General features: G+C 36.6%; 6 protein-coding genes and 2 pseudogenes across 15 annotated transcripts; 6 read left to right on the top strand and 2 right to left on the bottom strand.

Moving 5' to 3' along the window:
* The first annotated feature begins 102 nt into the window (after positions 1–102).
* On the top strand, positions 103–1,580 carry SDR2 (NAD(P)-binding Rossmann-fold superfamily protein). Of its 2 annotated transcripts, none has more exons than NM_127980.4 (5): positions 103–286; positions 360–612; positions 695–760; positions 836–1,006; positions 1,081–1,580. In NM_127980.4, the coding sequence occupies exons 1-5, from the start codon at positions 267–269 to the stop codon at positions 1,459–1,461; spliced, it is 891 nt and encodes a 296-aa protein (NP_179996.1). In that variant the 5' UTR covers positions 103–266; the 3' UTR covers positions 1,462–1,580. The 2 variants fall into 2 exon arrangements, with proteins under 2 accessions (NP_179996.1, NP_001077951.1); NM_001084482.3 differs by having other exon boundaries at positions 189–286; positions 345–612.
* On the bottom strand, positions 1,466–3,483 carry CYP71B6 (cytochrome p450 71b6). The gene is made up of 2 exons (NM_127979.3): positions 2,406–3,483; positions 1,466–2,217 (listed from the first exon to the last, which is right to left on the bottom strand). The coding sequence occupies exons 1-2, from the start codon at positions 3,309–3,311 to the stop codon at positions 1,612–1,614; spliced, it is 1,512 nt and encodes a 503-aa protein (NP_179995.1). The 5' UTR covers positions 3,312–3,483; the 3' UTR covers positions 1,466–1,611.
* A 4,451-nt stretch (positions 3,484–7,934) lies between these two features.
* On the top strand, positions 7,935–11,102 carry AT2G24170 (Endomembrane protein 70 protein family). 2 transcript variants are annotated; one of them, NM_001335922.1, is made up of 8 exons: positions 7,935–8,012; positions 8,080–8,414; positions 8,759–8,923; positions 9,020–9,129; positions 9,214–9,322; positions 9,396–9,508; positions 9,586–10,304; positions 10,384–11,089. In NM_001335922.1, the coding sequence occupies exons 2-8, from the start codon at positions 8,307–8,309 to the stop codon at positions 10,407–10,409; spliced, it is 1,350 nt and encodes a 449-aa protein (NP_001324043.1). In that variant the 5' UTR covers positions 7,935–8,012; positions 8,080–8,306; the 3' UTR covers positions 10,410–11,089. The 2 variants fall into 2 exon arrangements, with proteins under 2 accessions (NP_001324043.1, NP_179994.2); NM_127978.4 differs by having other exon boundaries at positions 9,586–11,102.
* A 503-nt stretch (positions 11,103–11,605) lies between these two features.
* On the top strand, positions 11,606–12,529 carry AT2G24165 (annotated as a pseudogene). The gene has a single exon.
* A 2,059-nt stretch (positions 12,530–14,588) lies between these two features.
* On the top strand, positions 14,589–17,193 carry AT2G24160 (annotated as a pseudogene). The gene has a single exon.
* A 400-nt stretch (positions 17,194–17,593) lies between these two features.
* Positions 17,594–19,930, top strand: HHP3 (heptahelical protein 3). 2 transcript variants are annotated; one of them, NM_127976.5, is made up of 4 exons: positions 17,594–18,091; positions 18,179–18,277; positions 18,378–18,417; positions 18,910–19,930. In NM_127976.5, the coding sequence occupies exons 1-4, from the start codon at positions 17,856–17,858 to the stop codon at positions 19,567–19,569; spliced, it is 1,035 nt and encodes a 344-aa protein (NP_565564.1). In that variant the 5' UTR covers positions 17,594–17,855; the 3' UTR covers positions 19,570–19,930. The 2 variants fall into 2 exon arrangements, with proteins under 2 accessions (NP_565564.1, NP_001325271.1); NM_001335921.1 differs by having other exon boundaries at positions 17,796–18,277; positions 18,910–19,790.
* A 1,205-nt stretch (positions 19,931–21,135) lies between these two features.
* On the top strand, positions 21,136–22,723 carry AT2G24140 (myosin-J heavy chain-like protein (Protein of unknown function, DUF593)). 4 transcript variants are annotated; one of them, NM_127975.2, is made up of 3 exons: positions 21,136–21,244; positions 21,488–22,345; positions 22,426–22,723. In NM_127975.2, the coding sequence occupies exons 2-3, from the start codon at positions 21,548–21,550 to the stop codon at positions 22,447–22,449; spliced, it is 822 nt and encodes a 273-aa protein (NP_565563.1). In that variant the 5' UTR covers positions 21,136–21,244; positions 21,488–21,547; the 3' UTR covers positions 22,450–22,723. The 4 variants fall into 4 exon arrangements, with proteins under 4 accessions (NP_565563.1, NP_001324336.1, NP_001324335.1 ...); NM_001335920.1 differs by having other exon boundaries at positions 21,480–22,345; NM_001335919.1 differs by having other exon boundaries at positions 21,376–22,345.
* A 1,125-nt stretch (positions 22,724–23,848) lies between these two features.
* On the bottom strand, positions 23,849–27,094 carry AT2G24130 (Leucine-rich receptor-like protein kinase family protein; the record flags this gene model as incomplete). Of its 2 annotated transcripts, NM_127974.1 has the most annotated exons (3): positions 23,981–24,390; positions 24,476–26,917; positions 26,963–27,053. In NM_127974.1, 3 exons carry the CDS (start codon positions 27,051–27,053, stop codon positions 23,981–23,983), a joined length of 2,943 nt encoding a protein of 980 aa, NP_179990.1. The 2 variants fall into 2 exon arrangements, with proteins under 2 accessions (NP_001324448.1, NP_179990.1); NM_001335917.1 differs by having other exon boundaries at positions 23,849–24,390; positions 24,476–27,094.
* Positions 27,095–27,720: the final 626 nt, after the last annotated feature.

Below are 27,720 nucleotides of genomic sequence, written 5' to 3'. Positions count from 1 at the left end.
TGATTACCATATATATCGCCTCAGCTTTACATATATATAGATTTTGTTATATATCTTATGTCTAAGCTATTTTCTTTTAACTATTCTTTATAGGCCGCTTATGTTAACGAAAACACTAAAATCATAACCAAAACTATTTAATGGTGAGATTATTGGGCCACTCACTCTTTACCTTTTCCAAGAACATCAATTTCTGAGCTACGTGGCTTCATTGGCTTCCACATTTCGTTTGAAACATTCTTGTCTGAACTAAAACCTAGAAAAAAATGGCTGAGGAATCACCAAGGTATGACTCAATCTTCACTTAGTTGTTGAATTTAGTTCTGATCTTTATTAGATTTTAGTTCTGGCCTTTGTAGATATGCTATAGTTACTGGAGGGAATAGAGGAATTGGATTTGAGATATGCAGACAATTAGCAAACAAAGGGATTAGGGTTATTTTGACATCTAGAGATGAGAAACAAGGGCTTGAAGCTGTTGAGACATTGAAGAAAGAGCTTGAGATTTCTGATCAAAGCATTGTCTTTCATCAGCTTGATGTCTCTGATCCTGTTAGTGTCACTTCTCTTGCTGAGTTTGTGAAAACCCATTTCGGAAAACTCGATATCTTGGTACTATTAGTTTCCTCTGTTACAAGTCATAAAAGCAAGAGTCTTTGTGTAATGCTGAGTGATCTTTTGATTGTTTTGACAGATCAATAATGCTGGGGTTGGTGGTGTAATCACTGATGTTGATGCTTTAAGAGCTGGGACAGGGAAAGTAAGTATCTTGTGATATAATTTTCGATAAATCTTTGTCAAGTTTAATGCTTTCTTGTTACTTTATACATGGTAGGAAGGTTTCAAGTGGGAGGAAACTATCACTGAGACTTATGAGCTAGCTGAGGAATGCATAAAGATTAACTATTATGGACCAAAGAGAATGTGTGAGGCGTTTATTCCACTTTTGCAGTTATCTGATTCTCCAAGAATCATTAACGTATCATCCTTCATGGGTCAAGTAAAGGTAAGAATGCTTGCAAGATGTTGGCAGGGAAATTCTATTTAGTGTTTAACTTACTTTTGTTAAATGTTTACCAGAATTTAGTAAACGAATGGGCAAAAGGGATCCTGAGTGACGCAGAGAATCTAACGGAGGTAAGAATTGACCAAGTGATCAACCAACTTCTCAATGATCTGAAAGAAGATACGGCTAAGACAAAATATTGGGCTAAAGTCATGTCGGCTTACGTTGTTTCGAAAGCCGGTTTGAATGCTTACACGAGGATCTTAGCGAAGAAACATCCCGAGATTCGCGTTAACTCGGTTTGTCCTGGATTTGTTAAGACTGATATGAATTTTAAAACTGGAATTTTATCTGTGGAAGAAGGAGCATCAAGTCCTGTGAGGTTAGCTTTGCTTCCACATCAAGAATCTCCTTCTGGTTGCTTCTTTGATCGCAAACAAGTTTCAGAGTTCTGAAATCTTTGTGTGGAGATAGATAAGCCAAAGTTTTATTCATGTAATGAGAATTATTGTTTGAAAGCTAAACAGAAAGTATCGACTATTCAATAAACAGAAACATTATTAAGCCTTATTCGTCGAAAACTAAATGTTTGTGCTTTCCGCACTCTAAAGCTTGCGGTTGATGACATTAACAGGAACAAGGTGAAGAGGATGCTTCCTGTGGCTAGTGAGACCAGGTGCTTCTTCAACACTCACTTCCTCAGTCGCTTTCCAATCAAAATGATACAAAAGATTCGCCAATGTGTACTCCACCGTACTTAATCCCACGTACATTGCGGGACAACCTCTGCGTCCACTCCCAAACGGCAACAGCTCAAAACTTGTCCCTTTAGTTTCCACATTGCTATCAACAAATCTCTCTGGTATAAACTCATCAGGATCCTTCCATACATCAGGGTTACGTCCAATAGCCCAAGCATTGACATGAATACGCGTTCCAGGGTAAATATCATAACCCTTGATCTTGAAGTTAGTCATTGCTTCTCTTGGAATCAGAATAGGACTCGGTGCGTGTAACCTCCAAGTCTCCTTGATCACCATTTTCATGTAGACTAGAGCCTCGAGATCATCGTATGTCACTATACCTTTGTCTCCTACGTGTTCACGAATCTCGGCTTGTACTTTCTTCATTACTCTTGGATGTCTTGAAAGCTCTGCCATTGTCCAATCCAAAGTGATAACAGATGTGTCTACTCCTGCTACAAACAAATCCTGAAATGAAAACAAAAATGCTTACATGAACTCAATAAATTATAATTCAACATCTAAATAAGGCATGGACAAAGTTCTGTAACCTGATATTTGTATTAACCAAACTATACATAAATTTCTAAACCAAATTACCCAAATCGAACAAGAATTATGGTATCGAACCGAACTAACCAAAGTTGAAAACTTACCATAATAATAGCTCTGATATGTGTATCGGTGATTCTTGAAGAACCAAGTTTGGTTTCTTGACTCTGTAACTTGAGCAAGACGTCAATGAGATCTTCACGGTCTTCAGTTTTCTTCTTCTCCCGATGGTCAACAATAGCTTTCTGGTAAAACGTATCAAGATCTTGAAAACTCTTCCTCCGGCTAGAATCAAGACCACTGATCCGATCCAAGATCCAGCCAAACCCGGGGAATATATCCGCCGCCGCGAATTTTCCGATCACTCTGTTCGCCTCCGTGAACAGCTCCAGAAACGTCTCGTTATCCATTCCACTTCCTTGAAAACTCAATCCAAACGCCATTCGACACGTAAAGCTCGCGACGAACTTAGCCAAATTTGCGGTAAGGTCAACGGAAGATCCAGATGACGCCGAGTCAGAAAACGAGTTAACGAGTCGACTCAGCTCCTCCTCTCTTATGTTCCGGAACGAGTTGGCTCGTTTAACGGAGAAAAGTTCAAGAACACAGAGTTTCCGCACATCTCTGTAGTAATCACCCCATTTAGTAAACCCTAGACCAAGTCCATCATAGAAAAAGCTTTTGGTGATAGATAGCTTTGGACGAGTACAACACTCGGAGTCGTGAAGTTTTAGAACTTCCTCCGCCGTCTCCGGAGAGTGAACAACCACGGTACGGACGCTGCCGAGATAGACGGTGATGACTGGGCCATATTTGAGAGAGAGATCTCTGAGACTGCGGTGAGGGAGGGATCCGAGCTGGTGGATGTTTCCTAAGATAGGTAATCTTGGTGGACCTGGTGGAAGATTTTTAGGGGAACGAAGAAGAAAGAAGATAAGAAGTGGAGGAATCAAAAGTAGGAGAAGCCATGGAAGCAACTCAGTGGAGATGGGGAAGGAGAAAAGAGACATTTTGTTGTTATCGTCTTGTAGTTTTTGTTGGTTGTGTAGTATGTGTGACCATAATAAAGATGAAATACGTGTAGCTAGTGTATATGTTTACTACTATTTAACTAAGTTTATTGTAAAGACTTTTCGACCATATGCTAAAGATAAATTTATATCATACTTCAGTTTCGTGTAAGGACTTTCCGACCACAGGCTGAAAATCTTGACTTCAATTATTTTTTAAGAGTGGATTGAACCATAAAAGTGTAATTTGTAAGGAGAGACCGGAAAAATCATTAGACCATCCTCATTCAACAACTTTTCAATAGATAAAACATCCCAAAAATAGGAGATTTATCGTTGTCGGAATAGGTAACACCTGTTCCTTCGGGATTCAGTTCGGCTCCAGTTTGTGTTCAGTTTTAGTATTTGCTGTTTTGGACTTTACTACTTAAGGATTCAGATCAAATCAAAGAAAAATCGGTTTAGTTCTTGTTCAATCACTTGGTTAGTTGGTTTAGATAGATTCGGATGGTTAAATCAAGAAGCAACAAGAAACTGAAATATTTCAAACATGCCGGTCAGACGTTTAGTAAGACCAAAAAAAATATTCCTTTTTGAAATTGTTATTTAAATTCTTACATAATAACAACTGTTTTTTCTTCAACTCAAACGAAAGAAAGAAAAATTCAAAAATATAAACGAAAACATAAAAATATCAAAACGAAGCAAAATAGAAGTTCAAAAACGAAGAACAATTGACAAAAAAAAAAAAAAAAAAAAAAAAAACGAAGAACAACTTTTCATAGAGTGGAAAAGTTTGGAGGCGCTAAGATACATGTCTATCATTTTAGAATGATTTTGAAAGATACAGTGACAATATAATTTTTTGTTCTTTTTCATCGTCTTACACCTTTATTTTTTTAATCAAAGTTTTCGGACAAAAATACAACATAAGTAATTTAGGGTCTAAATGGTAACTGTTAGTTAAGTTTTCTTGGTAAGAACTTCTGAGTTCTGACCACATGCTGACATTTTTTTTTTTGTTTTTGAAAGAAAACATGCTGACATTTTTGACGTTTACCTTCTAGTATATTGAACAAGAAACGGTCAATATGCTTCTTCTTATTTTTTTGAATATTCTTTTCCATACATTGCCGGAATTTCGAACCAAAGTTTAGATTCATCTCCAGAGTTTTGTGCAGTATAGACTCAATCGTTGGACCATGTGTATGCTGATGTATACATGTTAATCTATAGTAGCAAAATATGATTGAAATCAATGTAAGAATATTCGAACTTCACTTTTACTTCTACATAAAAACAAATTGTACTATTAGACCATTATGAAGTGGACGTTTTTGTGGTTGGTTAATAGGATCCTAATGAGATTTGGATAATGTTATTTGTGTTCTCGATGTTCATCTCTGAATTTTTAGTTTTTTCATCTTTTTGCGTTGTCTCCTGCATGCAATTATTTGACTTGACTTGAATAAATATAGTTTAGTTCTTTGTTTGTTTGGGCAAAAAATGTAGTTTAGTTCAGAAATTCGGTAAACAATATTAAGATCTGGTAATAAGAGACATATTTTTTGTAAGTTTAACCATTGCAATTTCAAGGATTTGTTCTTGTGGTTTAGCCCCTTTTAGTCTCAGTAAGTATTGTGTGTTTAATCTTGGACCGGATCCTTTTGTACACAATATTTTACAATATATGCAATTTCAGATATGATCAATACAAAATATACTTTTTTAGATAGAATTTTAGAAACACAGGCTCCATGTTCTTAAATATAAGGCCAAAAGGGAAAAAAAAGTTCCCACTATCTATCGAATACTTGTTAGATCAAACGATGATATATTATTGTATAGAACTACAATGAAAAAATGTATGGTGTAACTGTGTATTAACATTATAAACGTGATGGTCGTGTCGTGAGTAGGTAGTTTTTTTCCTTGGTCAAATAGTATAAGTTTTCTTCTCTGTTTTATAATATTTTAAATGAAAATATTTTACTTTTCTACAATGTTTTATATATAGTAGATAATACGAGATATGATTGAACCCTATCAACTTGCTTCGCTACGATTTTCAACAATTTATCTCACAAAACCAATAAAATGTCCACCCGTTATCAACGTGACACAAACACATCAAAGAAGGGAACAGTTCTACTGGCCACCTCATGAGTCATGACTCAACCATTATTGTGTCCTGGACTTCTTTCTAGAATGTAAATTGATGAACGAAAATTTCAGCTCTGCCCTTGGCTAAAGCGGCTGAAGTCCATGCTTTAGGCACACAAATTTATAGATAGTTGTAAAAGGTAACAAATTTCGAAAATGTTTCGTAATCTAGTGGTTATTTCATAGATTAATGTCTTATTAGTGAACGGTTAGAATTTTAGCTTTGTTTTTTGTGACTTTTAATTAGAAATAGATTTAAAAATGCTTAACAATTTTAAATAAACTTAAATATGTTTTAGGCATTAAAATCTGTTGGGTTAGTTCTGTCGAGGCGGATTGGACGTTGGTTTTTTTGTATATAAATTAGTGGGCTTCATGGATAGATCCATCGTAGATCACAAATTCATGTGGATAAACTCGTCGCAGATTGTGGGTTGCCCGTAAAAGAAAAATCAACTCTTTTAAAACATAATGTTTTTTCATAGAGGATTTCAATCCTTTTGTCTCTGTTAGAATTTTTTGTGCAGTTCAAAAACCCTAATCAAAGTATTTCACGATCACTTAACAAGAAATCTGAAGAATCATTCTCTATTTCTTCAAGTTTCTTTTTATGACCACATCAAAAAAAATTAAATCGTCGAAACTTTTGATTTTAAGTCAAAACAGAGCATTTGTAAACTACACACTTGTAATGGTAAGTTATTTGTGAATACACATCCATGATTAGATGTTTTATTTTTGTTTGATTGATTCGCAAGTAGTGACTAGTTTTGTATTTTGTTACTGATATGATTCGTTTGACTCCGAGTATTTTAGATCTAATAATCTGGAATATCAGAAAGTCATTAAGTTGAAAAATGCTAAATCTAAACGACAACAAGCTAACAATGAACCAAAAGGACCTAAAAAACTGGAAAGAAAACTAAGAGATGAAATAGGAGCACCTAAGCCACATAGAAAAAAGGTGAATGAACCAGAAACATTTAAAACCCAAAGAAAAAAGGGTGATGAAGCAGAAGCATATAAAACAGAAAGAAAAAAAAAGTTTGATGAAATTGAAGAAAAAAAGTCTGTCTTCATGTTCGTTGCACTCGTCGTGAACCCCGAACCTCAAATGATTTAAAGATTAAAAAAGTATTAGACTGCTTTCGATAATTCCTTCTTAGTTCTATGAAACACTATAATCTATTTAGACTACCTCAGCGTATCAATATTTTTTTCTTGTATAGAATATCCAATCACGACCAATCGAATTTCATCAATCTATAAGAATGCCATTCTCATGCAATTTTTCTCTTATAGCCAACATGCTCATGCAATTTTGATTATTTACTTAAATAAATAAATAAATAGAAGTTTATATAAGTGTCAATAATAAGCTTAACCTTGAGATTCTTTGAGAAACGTTGCATTTATAGAAGAATTTGTCAGTAATTCTAGTAAGATACGAGCAATCAATTGGTATTTTTGATTGTTACTTCTCTCATCTCACAAGTTTGAATGGTTACGGCAGTTAAGATGGATAAATCCGTCAATGGTTTAATCCGAACTATTTTTAAAGTAGACAACAAACCGTCGCAACCAACTCTATTTATATGTAAAAACGGTATGTGGTTGATCCGCATCAGTTTTCTTTTTTAAATCCACACAGAAGTAATTTGTGAAATGGTAAATAAAACGTGGTCAAATACACAAACGAATTTGTCCACCTTAACCACAACAATCATTTAGACCCTAAAATTGATAATAAATGGACAAGTGAACATAGAAAATATGGCAATTTATGTTATTTTAGACAATCGAAGCGATTATTTAGGCGTTACCTGAGAGTCTAGTGCCTAGATAGAGTGTAAACGACCGCCTAGACCATTTTTTATAATACTGAACTTTTGTAATCATTTATTTCGGAGGTGGTGCACACGACAATGCCTACATTACTCGTGAAAACTATATTATACCTCAGAATACCAAAGTCCATGTTCCCGATCCCAATATCATCAAAGAGTTGGCCCATATCAAATGCTATGTTAATTTTTCTTATCTTTTCAAATTATTCTAATGTTGTGTTGCCAACGACTGCTTTTACTTTATAATAGAATAGAAATAATAGAAGTTAGTTTCCGCGATTACTATTATATGCTTACATTTATACCGGACTAGTTATCTCCAGAAGAAAACCGTCCGTTTTCAATTTGAAAACAGTCTGTAAAAGAAAGACTTACATTTATCTAATGCGGATTTGTATTGTGTGTGTGTGTGCTTTTTTCTTACATGTATTTATTGGTAATGTACATTTAATTATATGTCAAGGTGGTTGCTGGTGTGTGTAAGGTTTCATAATCTGCTAGAATAGTTAAGAGGTCACCTTCATTTACCAAATGGATTTTGTCTTCTAATTGATTTAAATCCATTTTTTTCTTTTATTCTTTGAATACTTTTTCATAATTATTTCGTATCCTCCACACTAACTCATTTCTACTTTGCTACATTTACAAGTTTCATCTAATCTACTTAAATTAACAAAAAAAAAAAAAAATTGTTTCCTTATTTAAAAATTAGATTTCTCGTAAATTGGACTTTGATTTTAATTATTGTCTATTCAAAGTTTTATTTTTTTACCTTAAAAAGTGTTGACTTTGATATTTCATTACCTTAAGAAGAAGAATCACCGACAGCTCCAACTTAGGAAATCTCAACCGTTGATTAAATCAAACGAGATACTAAAATATCCAACGGCCATAAATCGTCCAATTGCCATGTTTCTTCCCACTCTCTTCTCCTTCATTTAAGAAATTTCACTCTCCGAAGAAGAAGACGAAATCGAGCAAATCCATGGCGAAAGTTCGGATTTTGATCTTCACCCTTGTCTTATTCTTCTCCCTCAATGTCCATATCCATGGATTTTACCTTCCCGGCGTCGCTCCACAAGATTTCCAAATGGTCAGCCACATAAAATCATCTCTGTATCTGTATTTCACAAATGCAGCTTCTTCTTAGAGCTTTGATTCACACTGGGTCTAGATTTTTTTCTGATTTAGATCCAACGCAATCGATCAAGTAATCTTGTTAAAATTGGATCTATGGCTCTGTTTTATGAGATTTGGGTAATTTTGATCTTCAGTTACCACTGAGTGTTGTGTTTAAAGAGAATGTTTCATTAGTCTATATGTATTAGCCATTGTTTAGACTTGTTTCTGTGTGAATCTAGCTTTTGGAGTAGAAGAATGTATAATGGTCATTATCTATAAAGGTTCAAACTTTGGAGTTATGGTTTTGTTTTTCAGGGAGATGCATTGATGGTGAAAGTTAATAAATTGACATCTACAAAGACTCAGCTTCCATATTCCTATTATTCTCTTCCTTATTGTCGTCCAGAACATATTGTTGATAGTGCTGAGAATCTCGGTGAAGTTCTTCGTGGTGATCGAATTGAGAACTCTCCTTTTGTGGTATGTTCTTGTTTCTTCTTGGTTCTTTCTCTATCTGTCTTGGTTAAGTGGTAGTTGTTGAGTTGTTTTTAATGTCTGTTTGTTTCTTTGTTGCAGTTTAAAATGAGGGAATCGCAGATGTGTGCTGCGGTTTGTCGTGTGAAGCTTGATAAGAAAACCGCAAAGGCGTTTAAGGAGAAGATTGCTGATGAATATCGAGTTAACATGTGAGGAGATTGATTTTGTCGCCTTCGACTGAATGTGTTTTGTTTTTCTTCTGTTTTTATGAGGAAGATTGATTTCTTATGCAGGATTTTGGACAACCTTCCCCTAGTTGTTCCGGTGCAAAGGCCAGATCAGGACAATGTTGTAGTGTATCAGCATGGTTTCCATGTTGGTCTCAAGGGAATCTTTGCTGGCGTAAGAGCTCATCATCACCTTTTCTGAATATGTTTCAATGGAAAGAGTTCTTATTTATTTGATTTTCTTGTAGAAAAAGGAGGAGAAGTATTTTATCCACAACCACTTGACCTTCACTGTTAGGTATCACAGAGATATACAGACCGATTCTTCAAGAATCGTTGGCTTTGAAGTCAAGCCGTTCAGGTAGCTTTTTGTGATTTAAGGACTTTGACTCTGTATTGTGTAAGCGACTAACATCTACTGATTTTATCTCGATGCAGTGTCAAACATGAATATGAAGGTCAATGGAATGAAAAGGCTCGGTTAACGACTTGTGATCCGCATACAAAGCGTGCAGTCACTAACTCTGAGTCTCCTCAGGAGGTTGAAGAAGGGAACGAGATTATCTTCACATATGATGTTGACTTCCAGGAAAGTGAGGTGAAATGGGCGTCTAGGTGGGACACTTACCTTCTAATGGCTGATGATCAGATTCATTGGTTCTCAATCGTTAATTCTATGATGATTGTTCTTTTCCTCTCTGGTATGGTCGCTATGATCATGCTAAGAACACTCTACCGAGATATTTCCAACTACAATCAGTTAGAGAGTCATGAAGAGGCCCTCGAAGAGACGGGTTGGAAATTGGTACACGGAGATGTTTTCAGACCGCCAACAAACCCGGAGTTGCTTTGTGTTTATGCAGGCACTGGAGTTCAATGCTTTGGAATGATTCTTGTCACCATGATCTTTGCTTGTCTTGGCTTTTTATCTCCTTCAAACCGTGGTGGTCTTATGACGGCTATGCTTTTGCTTTGGGTTTTCATGGGACTATTGGCAGGATACGCGTCTTCACGCCTCTACAAGACGTTAAGAGGAACCGAATGGAAAAGAAACGCTCTGAAAACCGCATTCATGTTTCCCGCTACCGTCTTTGTCGCCTTCTTTGTCCTTAATGCGATAATCTGGGGACAAAAATCATCCGGTGCAGTCCCATTTGGTACAATGTTTGCTTTGGTTGTCCTCTGGTTTGGTATCTCTGTTCCACTTGTTTTCATCGGTGGCTACATTGGTTTCAGAAAACCTGCACCGGAAGATCCAGTGAAAACCAACAAGATCCCGCGGCAGATCCCAACACAGGCCTGGTACATGAACCCAATCTTCTCCATTTTGATTGGAGGCATTCTCCCATTTGGCGCAGTCTTCATCGAGCTCTTCTTCATACTCACCTCAATATGGCTACATCAGTTCTACTACATATTCGGCTTCCTCTTCATCGTCTTCATCATTTTGATCATCACTTGCGCAGAGATCACGGTCGTCCTCTGTTATTTTCAGCTGTGTAGTGAAGACTATCAATGGTGGTGGAGATCTTACTTAACATCAGGCTCTTCCGCGGTTTACCTCTTTCTTTACGCAGTCTTTTACTTCTACACCAAACTTGAGATCACAAAGCTCGTCTCTGCAGTGCTCTACTTTGGGTACATGCTCATAGTTTCATACGTATTCTTCGTCTTTACTGGTGCAATTGGTTTCTACGCATGCTTTTGGTTCACCAGGCTTATCTACTCTTCGGTTAAAATCGATTGATCTTTAATCACCTTCTTAGTAAGCTGTATCTTAAATCTTGTTCTTTTTCGTTCTTTTGTTTCCTCCTTTTAAATTTTGTGATGATTTTGAGATATGTAGACATAAACTTTTATTTTATTGTAAACATACATAGAGCTCAAGAGTACAACAATTGTCTCATAATAACAGCAACTTGTCACACACTTTTATCAGCAATCTCAGTTTTTATTTCTTCCATTCTTAGTAGATTAGAAACTAAGTTTGTTACTACTGCAAGGTCATACAGTTTACATTTTTTTAATAACTGTTTCTAATCGACAATTTTTTTTTGGAATTCATGAAACTGCGTACCTCATGTTTTTAGGAACATAGTTTTCAGAATATTAAAAATGAAATAAAAAATAATGAACTCGATCGACAAGGTCAAGTCAAGATAGTATGTGGTAGATAAACAAAAACAAAAAGAAACGTATGTGGTGGATAATTTAGAATTGAATGAGTCAATCAGTAGTCTATATGGACCAGTGGCACAAATCACTGAGCAGAGATGCATGAAGAATTAGGAGGATAAGAAGTCCGACGAGTTCACACGATAGATTGTTCTCGAAGTCAAGAACTAAACTCCAGAAGTGTTTTTATTTTCCTTTTTTCTTATTAAAGGCATACTCAGAAGCCATAGTCATAACCTATTACTTACCACACACTGCACACACATACACACAGAAAGTAATTATGAGTCCACAACAATCTTATTGCTTTTCTGGTGTTACGTTGTATTCCTTCTTTTTGGTTTTCTTTGTTCTACACACATTTGCTTCTCCTACGCTTCACTATTGCCGCCATGACCAAAGGGATGCTCTTTAAGAGTTCAAACACGAGTTTCCGATCAATCAATCCAAGCTAGATCCTTATTTTGCATCATTAAGTTTATGGAACAAGAGCAGTGATTGTTGTTATTGGAAGGGTGTCAAGTGCGATGCTAAGTCTGGCAAGGTGATTTCACTTTACCTTAATTACGTCTTTCTCAACAACTCCTTGAAACCAAATAGTGGTCTTTTTAAACTCCAACATCTTCAAAAATTAACCATTTCAACTTGCTATCTCTATGGGGAGATTCCTTCTTTATTCGGAAACCTTTCCCATCTCACAAAACTTAACCTTCTCAATAATAGATTAGTAGGTCAAGTTCCATATTCATTTGGAAACTTAACCCATCTTAGGCACCTAGACCTTAGTGAAAACAACTTAAGTGGGAGAACCAGTTCAAGGGACATATAGAGTTTGGGAATACAACTTCATCGCCTAGGCTTATTGGTATACACCTTGGCGATAACAAATTTGATGGCTCAGTCCCTGAATCTATATCTAAATTTTCGAAGCGCAAAATGTTCAGTCTTACAAACAACAATTTCATCGGGACAATCCCAAAATCTATATCACAGTTACATAACCTCTATATCCTTGATCTTTCCTACAATAAGATGGAAGGAACAGTACCAGGTTGCTTATCAAGATTGACATGGTTATCGCTTTCTCACAACTCTTTTAGTAGTATTGGAAAGTCATTAGAAGTTCTAGATAGAGCTCCAATGCGTGTATTGAGTCTTGAGTCAAATTCATTCCAAGGACCGTTTCCCCATTGGATTTATAAGAAAAGTCAATAGAAATTTTGCTTCCCCACAGAGGCCGAATATCTCCAAACACTCTTTCTTCTTGGACATGTTACACATGATGTTGAAATGGACATAAAGCCCGCTGGCCTGAAAGGATACGGTCTTATTTTGTGGACCCGAACCCGTTTAAAGACACTATATAATAGGTTGACCCGTTTAGATTTGACTACTAATAATGGATCTGAAAAATACTAAAAAGGTAGCCCGTTTAGACCTAATTACTAAATTGTCTGAATAAGATGCTAAAAGTCTTTGCTTTCACTATTCTAGTGATTTCTTTCGGAAATTCCAGAAATTTGATTCGAAATGATTTGTGGATTTATTTGAATGAAATCCACAATTTTCTGAGTATTTCGAAGGAGTCAAGACAAAAATTTCCCCTCTTAATCATGTGAGGAAATGAAGCATATCTTGTTCTTTGTTTCTTGATTTACTTTCTGGTAGTAATGGATAACTAGAGAGATTCAGTGGAATGGCCAAAATCTCATAAGTAGAATTTCATTGGTTTTGCACTGAATATTAGATGGCTTTATGGCTCTGAAAAAGCAGCTCTTGCCGGCCAGTTTAGCATGTTTTTCAACAGACAAATATTTAATAATTATACCTTGATAATGTATAAACAATCTTTTTTTTTATGTTGTGTTTATTGTTTGCCTTGGGATCCAAGTGAACAAAGAAAGCAAGTCAAGGTTTATACTCCATTTCACTACAAATTTTAGTTATCTGCAATAATCAAACCCACTGTTTCTGTTATCAACATAGCAATCTTTCATGTCCTCATTTCCCATGTTTTTTTGTTTATTAATATATATATATATATATATATATATATATATATATATATATATGTATCCATACTCAAATTATTCCATCTATATCGTAGTGACACTGCAATTATAATGATAAGGTGTTCATTTTAGAGTAGTGCAAGACTATTGTAGGAGAATTTAATTTGTATGGGAATGTGACTATGTTTGTTACTCACGAGCAGATTTTAAGGAAGTTGTGAGATAAGAGATTAAAAATTAGGTAGAACTTCTAGGCATTGTCTGATAGTACCATTGGCAGTGCCGTCTCGATATAACCTATGGCAAAACCAAACAAAAATTAAACCTCTTAGTAAAAAAAAAAGTTAAGAAAATTTGGACTTTTCTTCTTTAAGTGTTTTTCTGAAATTAATATTGGACCCTTGGCATTTGCCTACCTTGCCTATAGGTAATAGGTGGAGCCGATGCTGACCATTGGGACACCTTTTACACTGCGAATTTTCCCTTTTGTCTCCAATTGATAAATTTTGTTGGGAATTAACCTATGAAATTAGCTAACGAACGTTTTTTTCAGGAATGAGACAAGTCGAAACAGTATGTGGCAGATAAGGTGGAAGGAATGAGTCAATGGTCTATGGGGCACAAATCACAAAGACTTAGAGAGGATAAGAAGACTGATAAGTTTGTAAAGATTTCCCATCAGTGTTCTCCAATCTCCAATAACTCGTTTTTGTAACAAACGTCTTTGAGGGTTATTTTTCTTTTTTTTTGATCATTTGTCTCTTTCATGAAACCCTTAATTCACGCCTCACTGACTCTTCCATATGAAGAATTTTGCAAGTCAAAAAGTCCAATGGAAATGTTGCGTCTCCTAAACCATTGAGACTGAAAATGCCCAATTCGTTTTCTATGTCACATTTCCCAAACACTCTTTCTTCTGGCACAAGTTACTCATGCTCCTCTCTATTGTAACGATTTTGATTGTGAAATTCCAAGAAAACTTATACCTTAAAAATTTATAATGAAGGCATTAAAATTTTTGAATTGTAAAAAAAAGATAATGAAATCGACAATGTCAAGTCAATAGAGTGTGTGATGGGTCAATGTCAGAGTTGACGACAGTACTAGTGTTCACCGAAAGTCAAGAGCTCCACAACTGATTTTTGTTATTGGTTCTTTATAAAGAGAGATCAGAAGCCATAATTATAACCTATCACAACCACACAAACTAAAACTTAAAAACAAAAGAAGTAATGATGATACCAAGCCAATCTTATTCCTTTAATGGTATTGTTGTTATTACCTTGTATTTCATCTCCTTGTTTTCGTTTTTTCCACACACTCTTGCTTCTCCTACGGCCCACCGTTGCCGCCATGATCAGAGGGATGCTCTTTTGGAGTTCAAACACGAGTTTCCGGGAGCAGATATGAACTTCCGGAGACTTGAAAATATGAGGTCATGGAACAAGAGCAGTGATTGCTGTTCTTGGGAGTCTGTCACGTGTGATGCTAAATATGGCCAGGTGATTTCACTTTATCTTCTTGGCGTTAATCTTAACAACACTTTAAAACCAAATAGTGGTCTTTTCAAACTCCAATATCTCCAAAACCTAACCCTTCGTTATTGCAATCTCTATGGAGAGATTCCTTTTTCATTAGGAACCCTTTCTCATCTCACCTTTCTCGACCTTTCGGAAAATAAATTAGTTGGTCAAGTTCCATCTTCAATTGGAAACTTGACCAAACTAATGTACCTTCGCCTTTCCATAAACCACTTAAGTGGCAAATCTTCTGTTTCATTTGCCAATTTAACGAAATTGATCCAACTCGACATCAGAGAAAATGACTTTGAACCCGAGCTTATACCGGACATGAGCCGATTCCACAACTTGGAGGGATTTGGGGGTGGGAACTTTTTCGGGCCTTTTCCTACATCCTTGTTCACGATTCCTTCGTTACGATGGGTTAATTTGAGGGACAGTAACAACAACTTCACGGGACATATAGATTTTGGGAATTCGTCTTTATCTTCTAGGCTTTCTTATCTTAGTCTTGCTGATAACAATTTCGATGGCCCAATCCCTGAATCCATATCTAAATTTCTCAATCTCGTATTATTAGATCTTCGTAACAACTCATTTTCCGGGCCTTTCCCAACATCCTTGTTCAAGATTCCTTCGTTACAATGGGTTACTTTGGCGCGAAACAATTTCAAGGGACCTATAGATTTTGGGAATACATGGCCATCATCGTCTAGTCTTAGTAGTCTATACCTTGCTGATAACAATTTCGATGGCCAAATCCCAGAATCCATATCTCAATTTCTCAAACTCGAAAGGTTAGATATTTCCAACAATAAGTTGCAAGGCAATGTCCCAGGTTGCTTATTGAGATTGTCATCGCTAGAACTTTCTCACAACTCTTTGAGTGGTTTTGGAAAATCATCACAAGTTCTAGATCAAGCACAAATGCGAGTTTGCGTCTTGATTCTAATTCATTCCAAGGACCATTTCCACATTGGATCTGCCAGTTTAGATTGCTGGAGATTTTAGATTTGTCCAACAATAGCTTCAGTGGCTCAATTCCTCTATGTTTAAGGAATATCACTTATTCTTTGGAAGTGCTTAATCTACGAAACAACAATTTCAGTGGGATTCTTCCAGATGTGTTTCTCAATGCTACTCGTTTATACACACTTGATGTTACCCGCAACCGGTTGGAAGGTAAACTCCCAAAAACCTTGATCAATTGCACATCCATGCGACTTTTGAATGTGGAAGGAAACAAATTCAAGGAGACGTTTCCATCTTGGTTGGGTTCTATGCCATATTTAGATATCCTCATCCTCCGAGCCAACCAATTCTATGGGCCGTTATATCACCTCCACGAATCTACTTGGTTTCAACATTTAAAGGTTATTGATGTCTCACATAATGACTTCACTGGATCCTTCCCAGCTTTCTATTTTTCCAACTGGCTTCAAATGACTACATTACACCTAGAAATTGATGTTGTATACTTCGAATATCCTACCATCCAAGATGATTATGATGACCCTTATTTTGGTACTTACACTAGTTCAATGGAAATAGTGAACAAAGGTGTGGATAGAGAGTTTGATAAGATCAGGCAAGACTTCACATCCATTGATTTTTCAAGCAACAAGTTTTATGGAAAGATCCCTGAATCCATTGGCTTGTTGAAGGGATTACGTTTTCTCAACTTGTCGGGTAATGCTTTCACAAGCGATATACCTCAATCATTGGCAAATTTGACGAATCTCGAGGCATTAGATTTGTCTCATAATCAGCTGTCAGGTCAGATTCCCCGAGATCTTGGTGAGCTCTCCTTTCTGTCAACCATGAACTTCGCCCACAACAATCTCGAAGGTCCAATACCACGCGGAACACAATTTCAACGCCAAAACTGTTCTTCATTCATGGACAACCCCAAGCTTTATGGTCTCGATGATATCTGCAGAAAAACTCATGTCCCAAATCCTAGACCACAAGAATTAGAGAAAGTATCAGAGCCGGAAGAAGAGCAAGTGATTAACTGGACATCAGCAGCAATAGCGTATGGACCTGGTGTGTTTTGCGGATTAGTGATTGGACATATCTTCATTTCGCATAAGCAGGAGTGGTTAATGGAAAAGTGTCGTAGAAACAAGCCCAGAGTTGTCATCAGAAGCGCTCGTTGAACACGTGTCCTCTCTCTAAGCATTGTCAAGCATATGTATGTGTTTGTAATAACGTTCTCCAAAAACTCTTTCGTGCGTTGTAATGTTCTAATATATGGTTTTGTAATAAACGTCTTTGGTGGCGGTACGTATTTGATACATATTGGTTTGAAAATGCATTCAAATACTCTTTTAGTTCCTAAATTTCAACATGTGATAGCTATGTATGTGTAAATGAGCTTGTTGTATTATGTATCAGTTTTATTCCGCTTTAATTTGTATAAAACAGTAATTTTTTCTTTGTGTTATCAAGGATTCAAGACAAAAAGAATGACTGTAACTATCTCAGGAACTGAAACGTTTCTTGACTTATTTTCCAGTTGTAAGAAATTCTTGGATGTAATTTGGCCATGCAACCAATCACACAAAGACACATGAAATGAATGACTTGGGGACTTAATCTAGATTAATCTAAATTTTATGAGTTTTGTCCAGGTGTTGTAGTTTGGTTGGTGACTATAGTTGAGATTAAGTTATGCATATGTAATCTCAAATCTAAAGTAGATTAGTGTAGGCCATTTTTACGCACCACACTTTATGCATTTTCTCATCTTCCCACTTGTCGCTATGATTCAAAAAACCTGGCACATCGGGAAAAAACAATTAATCACGTGTACTCAACCTCACACCAAGCAAAATCTCTTCATCCACTAATAAAAATCCACGTCAGAGATATCTTACACGTGGACGGTCACGATCCCTCAATGACATTCAAAGAGGATTCGTCTCCATATATAAACACAGAGAGATAGCGAGGGACACAGATTCGCCGCAGCTAGAGAGAAAACGAAACTAACCGGAGCATGAAGAGACGAAGATCGGCGAAGAAATCTCCGGCGATGGTGACGGTTACCGATTGGAAAGGGTTAGATTGCGGCGAAGAGACGAGAATCGTAAGGAGATTGATGAAGTTCGAAGACTTGCCTGAGTATTTGAAGGACAACGAGTTTATACACAACCATTATCGATGTCAATGGTCTCTCAAAGATACTTTTCTCAGTGCTTTCTCTTGGCACAACGAGACTCTCAACATTTGGACGTACGTTAAATTTCTTTCGAAAGGGGGTTTTTCGTAATTTTATAGAAGTTTCGAAATTGATTTTGTGGAGATTTTGATAATCGTTAGGCATTTAATTGGATTTGGTATATTTCTGTGGATGACGGTGGTGAGTTGCTTGGAGACGACGGAGATTAGTCTCGCCGGCGTTTTTAACGGCATGGCCGGGTACGAACCACCGAGGTTAAAATCGTCATTTTCTGCTCTGTTTTGTTTTAAAGTCACCCTAATAATATATAATTGGCTTTTTTCGGGGACCTGACGATAGAGTGAGGATTTGCCTCTCAAGCAATCAGACTCTGCTTCATGTAAGTTTTTTGTATTCTTTTGATATTTTTTAATTGCCGCCTTATCTTATCTTATGTGTGACATTGTCAATACTATAATGCTGAGTATTCTATATTATATAGTTTGTTTTATGTGACATTACCATATTATATCGTTTTTACGATAATGTAAAACGAAATATATTTCTTCTGTTTAAATTTTTATTATCTGTTTGAAAGATATAATACGGTTGTGACATGAAAAATAATATGGTTGTGACAATATTCAAAAACAATATTCATTTTTTTTTTGTTGGGATCAAATCTTTGTCATTTTCTAATCATGTAAAGTAGTGGTAAATTGCCCCCCACCATGTGTTGTTGTTTTCGATATGTCTTGGATCTTTTCTTCTCTCTTGAGCTTTGAACCCACCAAACTTTTTGAAAAGATTACATAAACTTTTGAGGAAAGAATAAAGAATGATGCTTTACTCATTCACATGACTAAGCTTTAAAAGATTCTCTCTGTAACAGGATTCGAACGTGACACATCACATCTCATGTCTTACCTCACAAGGAGAAGCTATTCCAAAATGGCCGTGGCTCGTGTACTTAGTCGGAGCAATGGGTTGTTTAATCTGCAGCTCTGTTTCACACCTCCTTGCTTGTCACTCAAAACGTTTCAACGTCTTCTTCTGGCGTTTGGACTACGCAGGAATATCACTTATGATCGTCGCTTCTTTCTTTGCACCAATCTACTACGCATTCTCCTGCCACCCTAACTTCCGTTTACTCTACTTATCCTCGATCTCGATCCTCGGTCTCCTCGCTATCATCACTCTCCTCTCTCCCGCTCTCTCTACGCCGCGTTTTAGACCTTTCAGAGCTAATCTTTTCCTTGCAATGGGATCATCTGCTGTGATACCTGCTACACATGTGCTTTGCCTTTACTGGGATCACCCTAATGTCTTCATCGCCCTCGGTTACGAGATTGCCACGGCTTTGTCGTATTTTGTGGGAGCAACGTTTTATGTCAGCCGTGTGCCTGAGAGATGGAAGCCTGGAGCGTTTGATATGGCGGGACATAGCCATCAGATTTTCCATGTGTTTGTAGTTATGGGTGCTCTTGCTCATTGTGTTACCACTCTTCTCATCATTGATTTTTCACGGGCTTCCCCTTCTTGTGGGTTTTAGCAAGAAGATATTGTTTAGTAAGCTTCTGTGATCTTGCGTTTCGATGTATGTGATCTTGATTTGCTTTGGACAATCCATGGCTATTTCCTATTTGAAACCGAGACTTGATTTGTCGAATCTCATTTTCAAGATTGAAATGATTCTGATTACTAAAGCAGAATATATGCATATCGATTCCTTGGAAGAGAAGAAATTGTGAGGAAGGAGGAATATAAAGAAAACCTAGAACCTTTTGATTCCTTTGTTTCTCTGGAGATCAAAAATTTGTCAGTGATAAAATGGTTAAGGTTCATTATACTATTTTTGCTAGGGATAATTAAAGAACAAATCTCAGATAGTTACATGGGCTGTTTTGATCTAATTAAGCCATCTCCATGAATGTCGTGCACAACAAGCCATTGTTGCTCTCTGGAATTTGTGCAAGCCATAATATGAAAACCATCCTCTCTCTGAAACTGAGGTTTGTGAGGTACATTTTGATTGTTCCACCTACACGACATTCAACATCTCACCATCATCAAGAATTCTTCATGTTATGATCTCCTCTGAAAATATGGTTTCCTTGGTGTCATCATTGTATAGAGTACATCATCAACATTGTATCACATCTTGGGAACAATAGTTTGCTGTCTACTTTCTTCTACATCTATGACGTTCTCGCAGAGTATGACATCGAGAGACAAATAAACGAAAACCTATTTTGAAACCAATCCTCCAGTCAAATATGTATTCAAGCTGCTTTGGATTGTGCATGATGTCATATGTAACCTAGAATGGGAATCAATAGGAGTCTTCACTAAACAAAAAACTAACTCTTGAATTTGATTTTTGAGTATATCAAAATGAACTAATGGTATGATTTTTTTTTGTTTTCTTTTGTGAGCCACACAAGTTAAAACTTAAAAGGAAGCAATTGAAATATCGGTTATATAATTTTATTAAAAACACTAACATAATTTTTTTTTGTTTAAGTCAATCTAGAGGTCTTTTAATGAAAGTAATTTGGTAGCCCAACATGAACTAAATACCTGGTCTCGTAATGAGCCGTTGAAGACTTAAAAAGTGTCAACTAACTTTTCAATAATATTAAAGAAGAAAACTAGATTTCAACAAGAAAAAAGAAGAAGATTCAAATATCATTTTGTGGGATGAAAGCTAAGAAGATATGTCCCAGGCCAAAAAGAAGGTCAGATTTCATCATTCAAAGTTTCATCAGTATTTTTGAGAAATATTTGACTGACTATAATATACTAATTAACCCTTTCCTTTTTTCTAATAATTCAATGAGTAACATTAAGTATTCAAAGTTTCATTAATATTTCCAGCTCTTTTCTTGGTAGTGTATCTCATAATTATTTTAGAGGACTATTACTTTCTCAGAGTTTAATGAGTTTATAAATGGCCCAACTTAAGAAACTTTCTACTTTTAATGATATAGACAAAGCATAATGATGATATTTTTGGTCAAGCGTGGCTTGTGTGAATGAAACTATTTCCCTTTTTTTGCTTTTTCCATTTATTAGGTCTAATTTTGTCGAATTTTAACATTTTAGTTTCCAATGTGTCCTTTAATACACAAAACTTTTCCCCACAAAAGTGTTTTTTGACATCTTTCTGAGCCAAATTTGGGGACTAGCTCGTCGACAAAACTCGTGTTCTTCTACAAATTTACAAGGTATAATGAGATTCTTTTCTTGATTTCATTTATAAGATTCTTCTTCTCTAGAAGCTTAGACAAAAAAAAACTTCAGATTCTACGAACTATAGTGGTTGAAGTAATTTATTGAATAGAAATTTTGCATATAGTGTTTTTGCAATCAGAGATATGGTAGGAAGAAGCTATAGCTTAGAAACGCGTGGATTTGAGTCCACCACAGATCTTAGAATAGCTCTTTATGAAATGAAAGAAGATGTGCAGAGACTTGAGGAAGAGTTGGATGCTGAGAGAGAAGCTACTGCTACGTCAGCGAGTGAAGCCATGTCTGTGATACTTAGGCTACAAGGCGAGAAAGCGTTGCTTGCTATGGAAGCTAGCCAGTACAAGAGAATGGTTGAGGAGAGAATGTCTCATGTTGAGTTGTCAATGGAGCTTTTGGAGGATTTGAATTACCAGAAAGAAGTTGAAATCAAGAATCTTGAGTGTGACTTACATGCTTATAGATGTAAGCTTATGAGTTTGGGATGGAGTGGACTTGATGATGAGGATTGTATTAGATTTTGCGATAGATCTCAAACACCGTCTCCAGAACCGAATGAGACGGTTCTTGTGGAGAAGGGTGTTATAGAGCAGAGCTTGGATTCAAGAAGAGATCATGAGAAGAATTTAGATTTGAATTGGGAAAAGATCAAGAAGGTGGATGAGCAGTTGAAAGAGCTTACAGATTTTCGAGATTCTGTAAGAGATCAATACAAGATTTTGAAGCAGGAGACAACTTCTGTTTCTGAAACTAAGAATGGGGAAAAAGGTATGTGTAAACCTGATTTGTTGGTGAAAAAGATGTCCAAGAAATCATTGAAACAGAAAAGAGATAAAAGTATCAAGAGAGATCAAGCACTAGGAAGTTGTTCTGCAAATGATGCAGAGTATCAAGCCGAGTTACAGCGGTTGAGAGAGCGAGTAGAGCGACTAGAGCAGGAGAGATGCAACAAAGAGCCAGCTCAAACTAGTGGAGTAAGTCAAGAAAATATGAATCTGCAGAGAAAATCAGAAGAAGAGTTAAGTTCTATGCAATCTGCAATGTTTAGTTATGACTCAGCTATTGTTTCTGTTCAAGAGGTATGGTAAAATTAACTTCTTTCACTAAATTTTAGATAGTTCTTAAGTACTAACAAATCTTGGCATGTACATTGAAACAGGCAATGCTTTACTTCTGGCTATGAGACACCCTCTCGTCCAGAGTTGACGGCTTTAGAGCGAGTTATGATATCTACAAATAGCGAGTTGATTTTATAGAAAAGTATACAAACCTTGAGAACCTTATAGTGATATATTAAGATTAGTTTGTCATTAAATATTGTACTTGCATTCGTTTTTTGTTTGAAGTAAGATTCACATCTTGTGTAAAGTTTGAGACTTTGAGAAACAGATCTTCTTCTGTTTTCTAGATATCTCATGGTTTTGATCATACTTTATCATATTTTGGTGGACAAAATGAAGAAATAAAAGAAGCATATGAAAGTGAGAGTTACCAACCACAAGAGTTTTGTTGGATGCTTTGTCATTTAATTTATGCACCAAAGAAAGTCTAAAATCTCACAATCACCAATCTTAGATTGTCTTTGGTTTGGAGTTATAACCCTTTCTTTGATTGGTTGAAGTCAGAACCAATGTTAACCGGTAAACTGATAAGATTACAACTTACAAGTAGCTATCAGACCAAACTTCTTCTAGTTTTATCTTAGCATAATCTTTTTCTCATGCTTATTCGTCATCATAGCTTTCCACATTCTAGAGCCTAATCCAAACACTATTTCTTTCACCATCCCAATTCCGAAAACTTTTTTTATTAAATCCTGTTGTGTCACTATCAATGGAGGTAACATTTTCAGTTCACCACAACTTTGTGATTACTCATATTCTCTGTTGGATGTCACACTCAAGAAGCAAATCTCATCTCTTTTACGCACTGATACCGTCCTCTCTTCGTGTTTGGATCCGGATTTTCTAAGCACTAAGGATTATTGTTTGGTCATTTTGTCTTCTGCACCTACCTCATCATCACTTCTAGCTTGTCCTATACCATCTTCTTTTGCCCATTAATATCGTTAAGACAAATCTATGTTTCTACAGTAACTACTTTAGTGACGATAAGGCAAGTAAAAAACTTCTGAAGATGTGTCACAAAGATTATATCTTGGCTCATCACTTCTATCTAAGATGGCAGAAAGAGACAAATCTGATGGCATGTTGACCTTTGTTTGATGTTGATGTCACCCATTATTTCTTACTTAATTTAGAAATATTGAACTAATAAAGGACTAATCATCAAGACATTGGATAGATTATTATTTATTAAGCAGACATCATCAGCTTCCACTTACAATATAAATCTCTGCTACAAATTTTTGTTTGTTTAATCCAATGTTAGGCAAAAAGGATTGTGATAAGATTATAAGGCAACTGAAGATTAGGAGAAGCTTCATTGCTAGATTCATAGCACATACATAAGATATGATCTCATGATTACAGAATACCCACCAAAAATCTTTCACTTAAAAAAAATTAACCAATGAATCTGAAATAGAAGATTTGGTTGGTTTATTTTTGATTTGAACAAGACTTTAATTAGTCCACAAAATGCAACTTCTAAAAAAATTCAATTCAACTCAAGAATCCAAGAAAAAATCATTAAAAGAATGAATACAATCATCAAAAAAAAACTCATGAAATATTGATTCAAGAAATTAACCATTATGAACTAGCTTCTCCTTGTGTTTCTTGAGATGAAAAATGCAATAGAGAAGGACAAGCAAATAAATATTCTTTAAGCCGTCCCATTTCGTGTGCGACATCAAGCATGTCAGGCCTAGTTGAAGGATTGTATTGAGTACATACCAATCCTAACTCAATCATTTCCAATATGACTTCTCTCCATAGCTTCTCACATTTTTCTGGTTTCCCTTGCGGTTTCCATCTACTCAACGCTTGTTCGATGATTCCCTCTAGAGAATCGGGGTAATGCGACTTCATAAACTCATGTAAGCTTGAACCTTCATTGACAAGAACATCTGTTGGTCTCCTTCCGCTTACAATCTCTAGCAGGAGAACACCAAAACTGTACACATCTCCATGTGTCGATGCGCGTTTCCCCATCCCGTATTCTGATGATAAATGACTTAACCATTTAGTTTAAAGACTAATGAGACTACTTAGTAAAACTTTAATGATGTTGTGAGAATTGTGTACCTGGTGCAATGTAACCGACTGATCCACATAACAATCCATCTGTTGAGCCAAATGACACTGAATCATCTGTAGAAACTGTTTCTTCAACACCTTGAACCAATCTTGAAATCCCAAAATCCGTAACCAGAGCGGTCATTTCATCATCAAGAAGGATATTGCTCGGTTTGAGATCACAGTGAACAACTTTTACAGGTGAATAGTGATGCAAGTAAGCTATTCCTTCAGCAACATCGCTGCATATATTCACCAACTGAATCAAATCTAAGTTCTTGCTCGAGTACTCTCCCGGGTATAAGTGCCTCTCCAAGCTTCCATTTGGCATCAGTGGCAGAACAAGAGCGTTGAAACCAGGTTTGCTGCACGTAGTGATGATCCTGATCAAGTTCCTGTGTCTTGTTCTCTTCAAGATCTGACATTCTCTTTTGAAACTCCCCGAGAACTCCAGTGCGGTCTTTGGATCAAGTACTTTTACCGCGACCTTCGTGTTGTTTCTGAGAACTCCCTTATAAACATGACCAAATCTCCCTGAACCAATCAAGCTAGAAGCATTGAAACCTCCAGTAGCTGCTATGAGCTGCTGATACGATATTCTCGGGTACTTCGGGTCATTTTGGTTCTGTTTTTCCTCGTCTTCCACCTCTTCTTTGGCATACACTGTTAGATTCTTTCCAAATCTTGATCTTTGGACCAAAGGGTACCCGAACACACACAGAACAGGAGTTGCGATCAACGATAACAGAACCGGTAGAAGAACAGAAGGGTACTTGTGTTTCTTCTTGCAGGCTTGCATGCCTTTTATAGAGCCACACAAGAGAGAATCTCCAAGAAAAGACTCAATAGTCAGCTTAGAGAATGATCCTTTGTCAGATACATTACCAGAGAGCAAGTTGAAGGAGAAATTCAAGTGCTTGAGAGTCGAAGACTGTTGAAAAGAAGGCGGTATAGCTCCGGTTAATCTGTTAAAAGACACATCTAGCTCTTTCAGATATGGAAGTTGGCCTAATGATGAAGGAAGCGTACTGGAGAAACCGTTTCTTGAAAGATTCAGATGCTCTAATGCAATGCAGCTTCCGAGCTGAGGCGGAATCTTCCCTGAGAGTTCGTTGGAAGACAGATCAACGGAGAGAACCATATCCATTTTGCTTAGCTCCAAAGGTATTGGACCGCTTAAGTGGTTGCTAGAGAGGTTGAGATACAGCTTCAGGTTTCTGAGATTGGAGACAACTTCAACAGGTATGGTCCCTGTGAGGTTGTTGTGAGAGAGATCAAGAATCTCAAGATTGATACATTTGCCGAGGCTTTGAGGGACAGTACCAGAGAGATGGTTTCCGTACAGAAGAAGTCTTCTCAGCTGAGAAAGGTTTCCGAAACTATCAGGGATTGAACCAGAAAGATTGTTTCTAGAAACATCAAGAAGACCAAGGCGAGGAATATCCCCGAGTTCCATAGGGATTTCGCCGGTTAGGTGATTATTCGAGAGATAAACCCTTTCGAGCTTGCTTAGCTTACAGAGCTCACGCGGGATAGGACCGGACAAGAGGTTACTCGACAAGTTTAGAAGAGTTAGGTTCAAAAGGTTTGATATCTCTGGAGGTATAGAGCCATGGATACGGTTTTGATCAAGATGAATCTGCACAAGATTTACAGAGAGGTGCCTTACGGAAGAAGTAATCTCTCCTCCGAGGCTGTTTCCGGCTAACTCAAGCTCTTGTAGGTCAGAGGAATTGGCGAGAGAGGCGAAAAAAGGTTCGAGGTTTGTGTTATTGTTGTGGCTAACGAAATGGTTATAAGAAAGGTAAAGAAACTGAAGTTGTGGCATCTTGCTTATGACTTGAGAAGGTAACTCTCCACTTAACATATTTGACTCCAAATCCATCCACTTGAGATTCGTAGAGTTTGAGAGAGAAGACGGGACAGTACCGGTGAGCTTGTTGGACCAGAGAAGAAGAAACCGAAGTTCTTTGAGGTGACAATGGTAATTTAAAGGGATCTCTCCGGTTAAAGAGTTGTTGGAAAGGTCTATGTATTGTAGAGATGAAGAAGAGCCGTTGCAAAAGAGCTGAACCGGGATTGAACCGTTTAACCGGTTGCTTCCAAGATCGAGATAAACAAGACGGTTAAGCAAACCAAGCTCTTGTGGAATGTTTCCATGTAAAAGATTCTCAGAGAGACTTAGCTGCTTCAATGTTTCATGCAATGAACCTATCTCAGGTGGGATTTTTCCAACGAAGAAGTTTCTCGAAAGATCAAGAACCGTTAAACCGGTTAGATTAGCGATCGACGGTGAGATTTCGCCGCCGAGATCTCTACCACTGATATCAAGCTCGATTACTTGAGTGCTCTCTTTGTTACACTTCACACCAGACCAATTACAAACATCAACGAGCATAGAAGACGAAGAAGAAGAAGAAGAAATCCAACTGCTTAGAGAGTTTTGAGGATCTGAAACAATGGATGATTTGAAAGAAAGCAAAGAGATTTGATCACTTTTTATTAGCTCATGATCGTTCTCTTTAGAAGCAAGAACGGTCATAACAGTGATCAAGAACGAGACAACCAACAAAGAACAATAATCCATTTTTTTTTTTTTTGTGTGTGTGTTTATTTGAGACAACAAAGAATCAGAAATGGTGTTTGACTATACACATATATATAAATCATATATTATACAATCGAAGAGAGACAGTATCTCTTTTATAGTTTGTGCCTAACTAACGTTTGAAGAAAATGAAACGTTTAGCGCCTATGATGTTTGACTTATAAAGTCAACCAATGTTGTGTGAACGCGTGTGTAACTTGACTCCGCCACGTCATTTATTCGTTTATAATTGCCGTGTGGTTAACTTTTTTTCGTGAAGGTGTGTTAATTTTTGTATGGTGGTTTACATGTCATCTAAAATAACTAGCTTAAGGCCTAACTCCATCATGTGTTTTGGGTTTTAATTAATATTATATGTTTACTAGAGTAGATTAGACTAAATAGTCACGTTTGTAATTGGATTTTGAGAGTGAGATTAGTGGAACGATACGTTAAAATAATGAGGAAATATCATAACAATCTACAGGGGTGGTGTATCCTCAACAATGTCCGATGTGGCATCCATGTCGACGATAATATATACATCAAATTGGTATATACATGATGATTATTAGAATAAATTAAGATTAAGAAATACGAAGATGACTTGGTTGGTTCGATAATTTGGGTACTTAAGCACTGAGGTTTAGGGATCATATAAGATAAA

This window comes from Arabidopsis thaliana, chromosome 2 (assembly GCF_000001735.4).
Source record: "Arabidopsis thaliana chromosome 2, partial sequence".
NCBI lineage: Eukaryota > Viridiplantae > Streptophyta > Magnoliopsida > Brassicales > Brassicaceae > Arabidopsis > Arabidopsis thaliana.
This window is presented reverse-complemented; position numbering and strand designations above follow the sequence as displayed.

What these genes read in the sequence shown, in the direction of transcription:
- AT2G24140 (NM_001335919.1), top strand. Translation starts at nt 21,395, where the DNA reads ATGGTAGGAAGAAGCTATAGCTTAGAAACGCGTGGATTTGAGTCCACC. An exon ending in CTATTGTTTCTGTTCAAGAG is followed by an intron (nt 22,346 to 22,425) that starts GTATGGTAAAAT and finishes ACATTGAAACAG; the next exon opens with GCAATGCTTTACTTCTGGCT.
- HHP3 (NM_127976.5), top strand. Translation starts at nt 17,856, where the DNA reads ATGAAGAGACGAAGATCGGCGAAGAAATCTCCGGCGATGGTGACGGTT. An exon ending in GTTTTTAACGGCATGGCCGG is followed by an intron (nt 18,278 to 18,377) that starts GTACGAACCACC and finishes ACCTGACGATAG; the next exon opens with AGTGAGGATTTGCCTCTCAA. An exon ending in GCAATCAGACTCTGCTTCAT is followed by an intron (nt 18,418 to 18,909) that starts GTAAGTTTTTTG and finishes TCTCTGTAACAG; the next exon opens with GATTCGAACGTGACACATCA.
- AT2G24170 (NM_127978.4), top strand. Translation starts at nt 8,307, where the DNA reads ATGGCGAAAGTTCGGATTTTGATCTTCACCCTTGTCTTATTCTTCTCC. An exon ending in TCAAGGGAATCTTTGCTGGC is followed by an intron (nt 9,323 to 9,395) that starts GTAAGAGCTCAT and finishes ATTTTCTTGTAG; the next exon opens with AAAAAGGAGGAGAAGTATTT. An exon ending in TTTGAAGTCAAGCCGTTCAG is followed by an intron (nt 9,509 to 9,585) that starts GTAGCTTTTTGT and finishes ATCTCGATGCAG; the next exon opens with TGTCAAACATGAATATGAAG.
- SDR2 (NM_001084482.3), top strand. Translation starts at nt 267, where the DNA reads ATGGCTGAGGAATCACCAAG. An exon ending in ATGGCTGAGGAATCACCAAG is followed by an intron (nt 287 to 344) that starts GTATGACTCAAT and finishes ATTAGATTTTAG; the next exon opens with TTCTGGCCTTTGTAGATATG. An exon ending in TCGGAAAACTCGATATCTTG is followed by an intron (nt 613 to 694) that starts GTACTATTAGTT and finishes TTGTTTTGACAG; the next exon opens with ATCAATAATGCTGGGGTTGG.
- CYP71B6 (NM_127979.3), bottom strand. Translation starts at nt 3,311, where the DNA reads ATGTCTCTTTTCTCCTTCCCCATCTCCACTGAGTTGCTTCCATGGCTT. An exon ending in ATATCAGAGCTATTATTATG is followed by an intron (nt 2,218 to 2,405) that starts GTAAGTTTTCAA and finishes TTTTCATTTCAG; the next exon opens with GATTTGTTTGTAGCAGGAGT.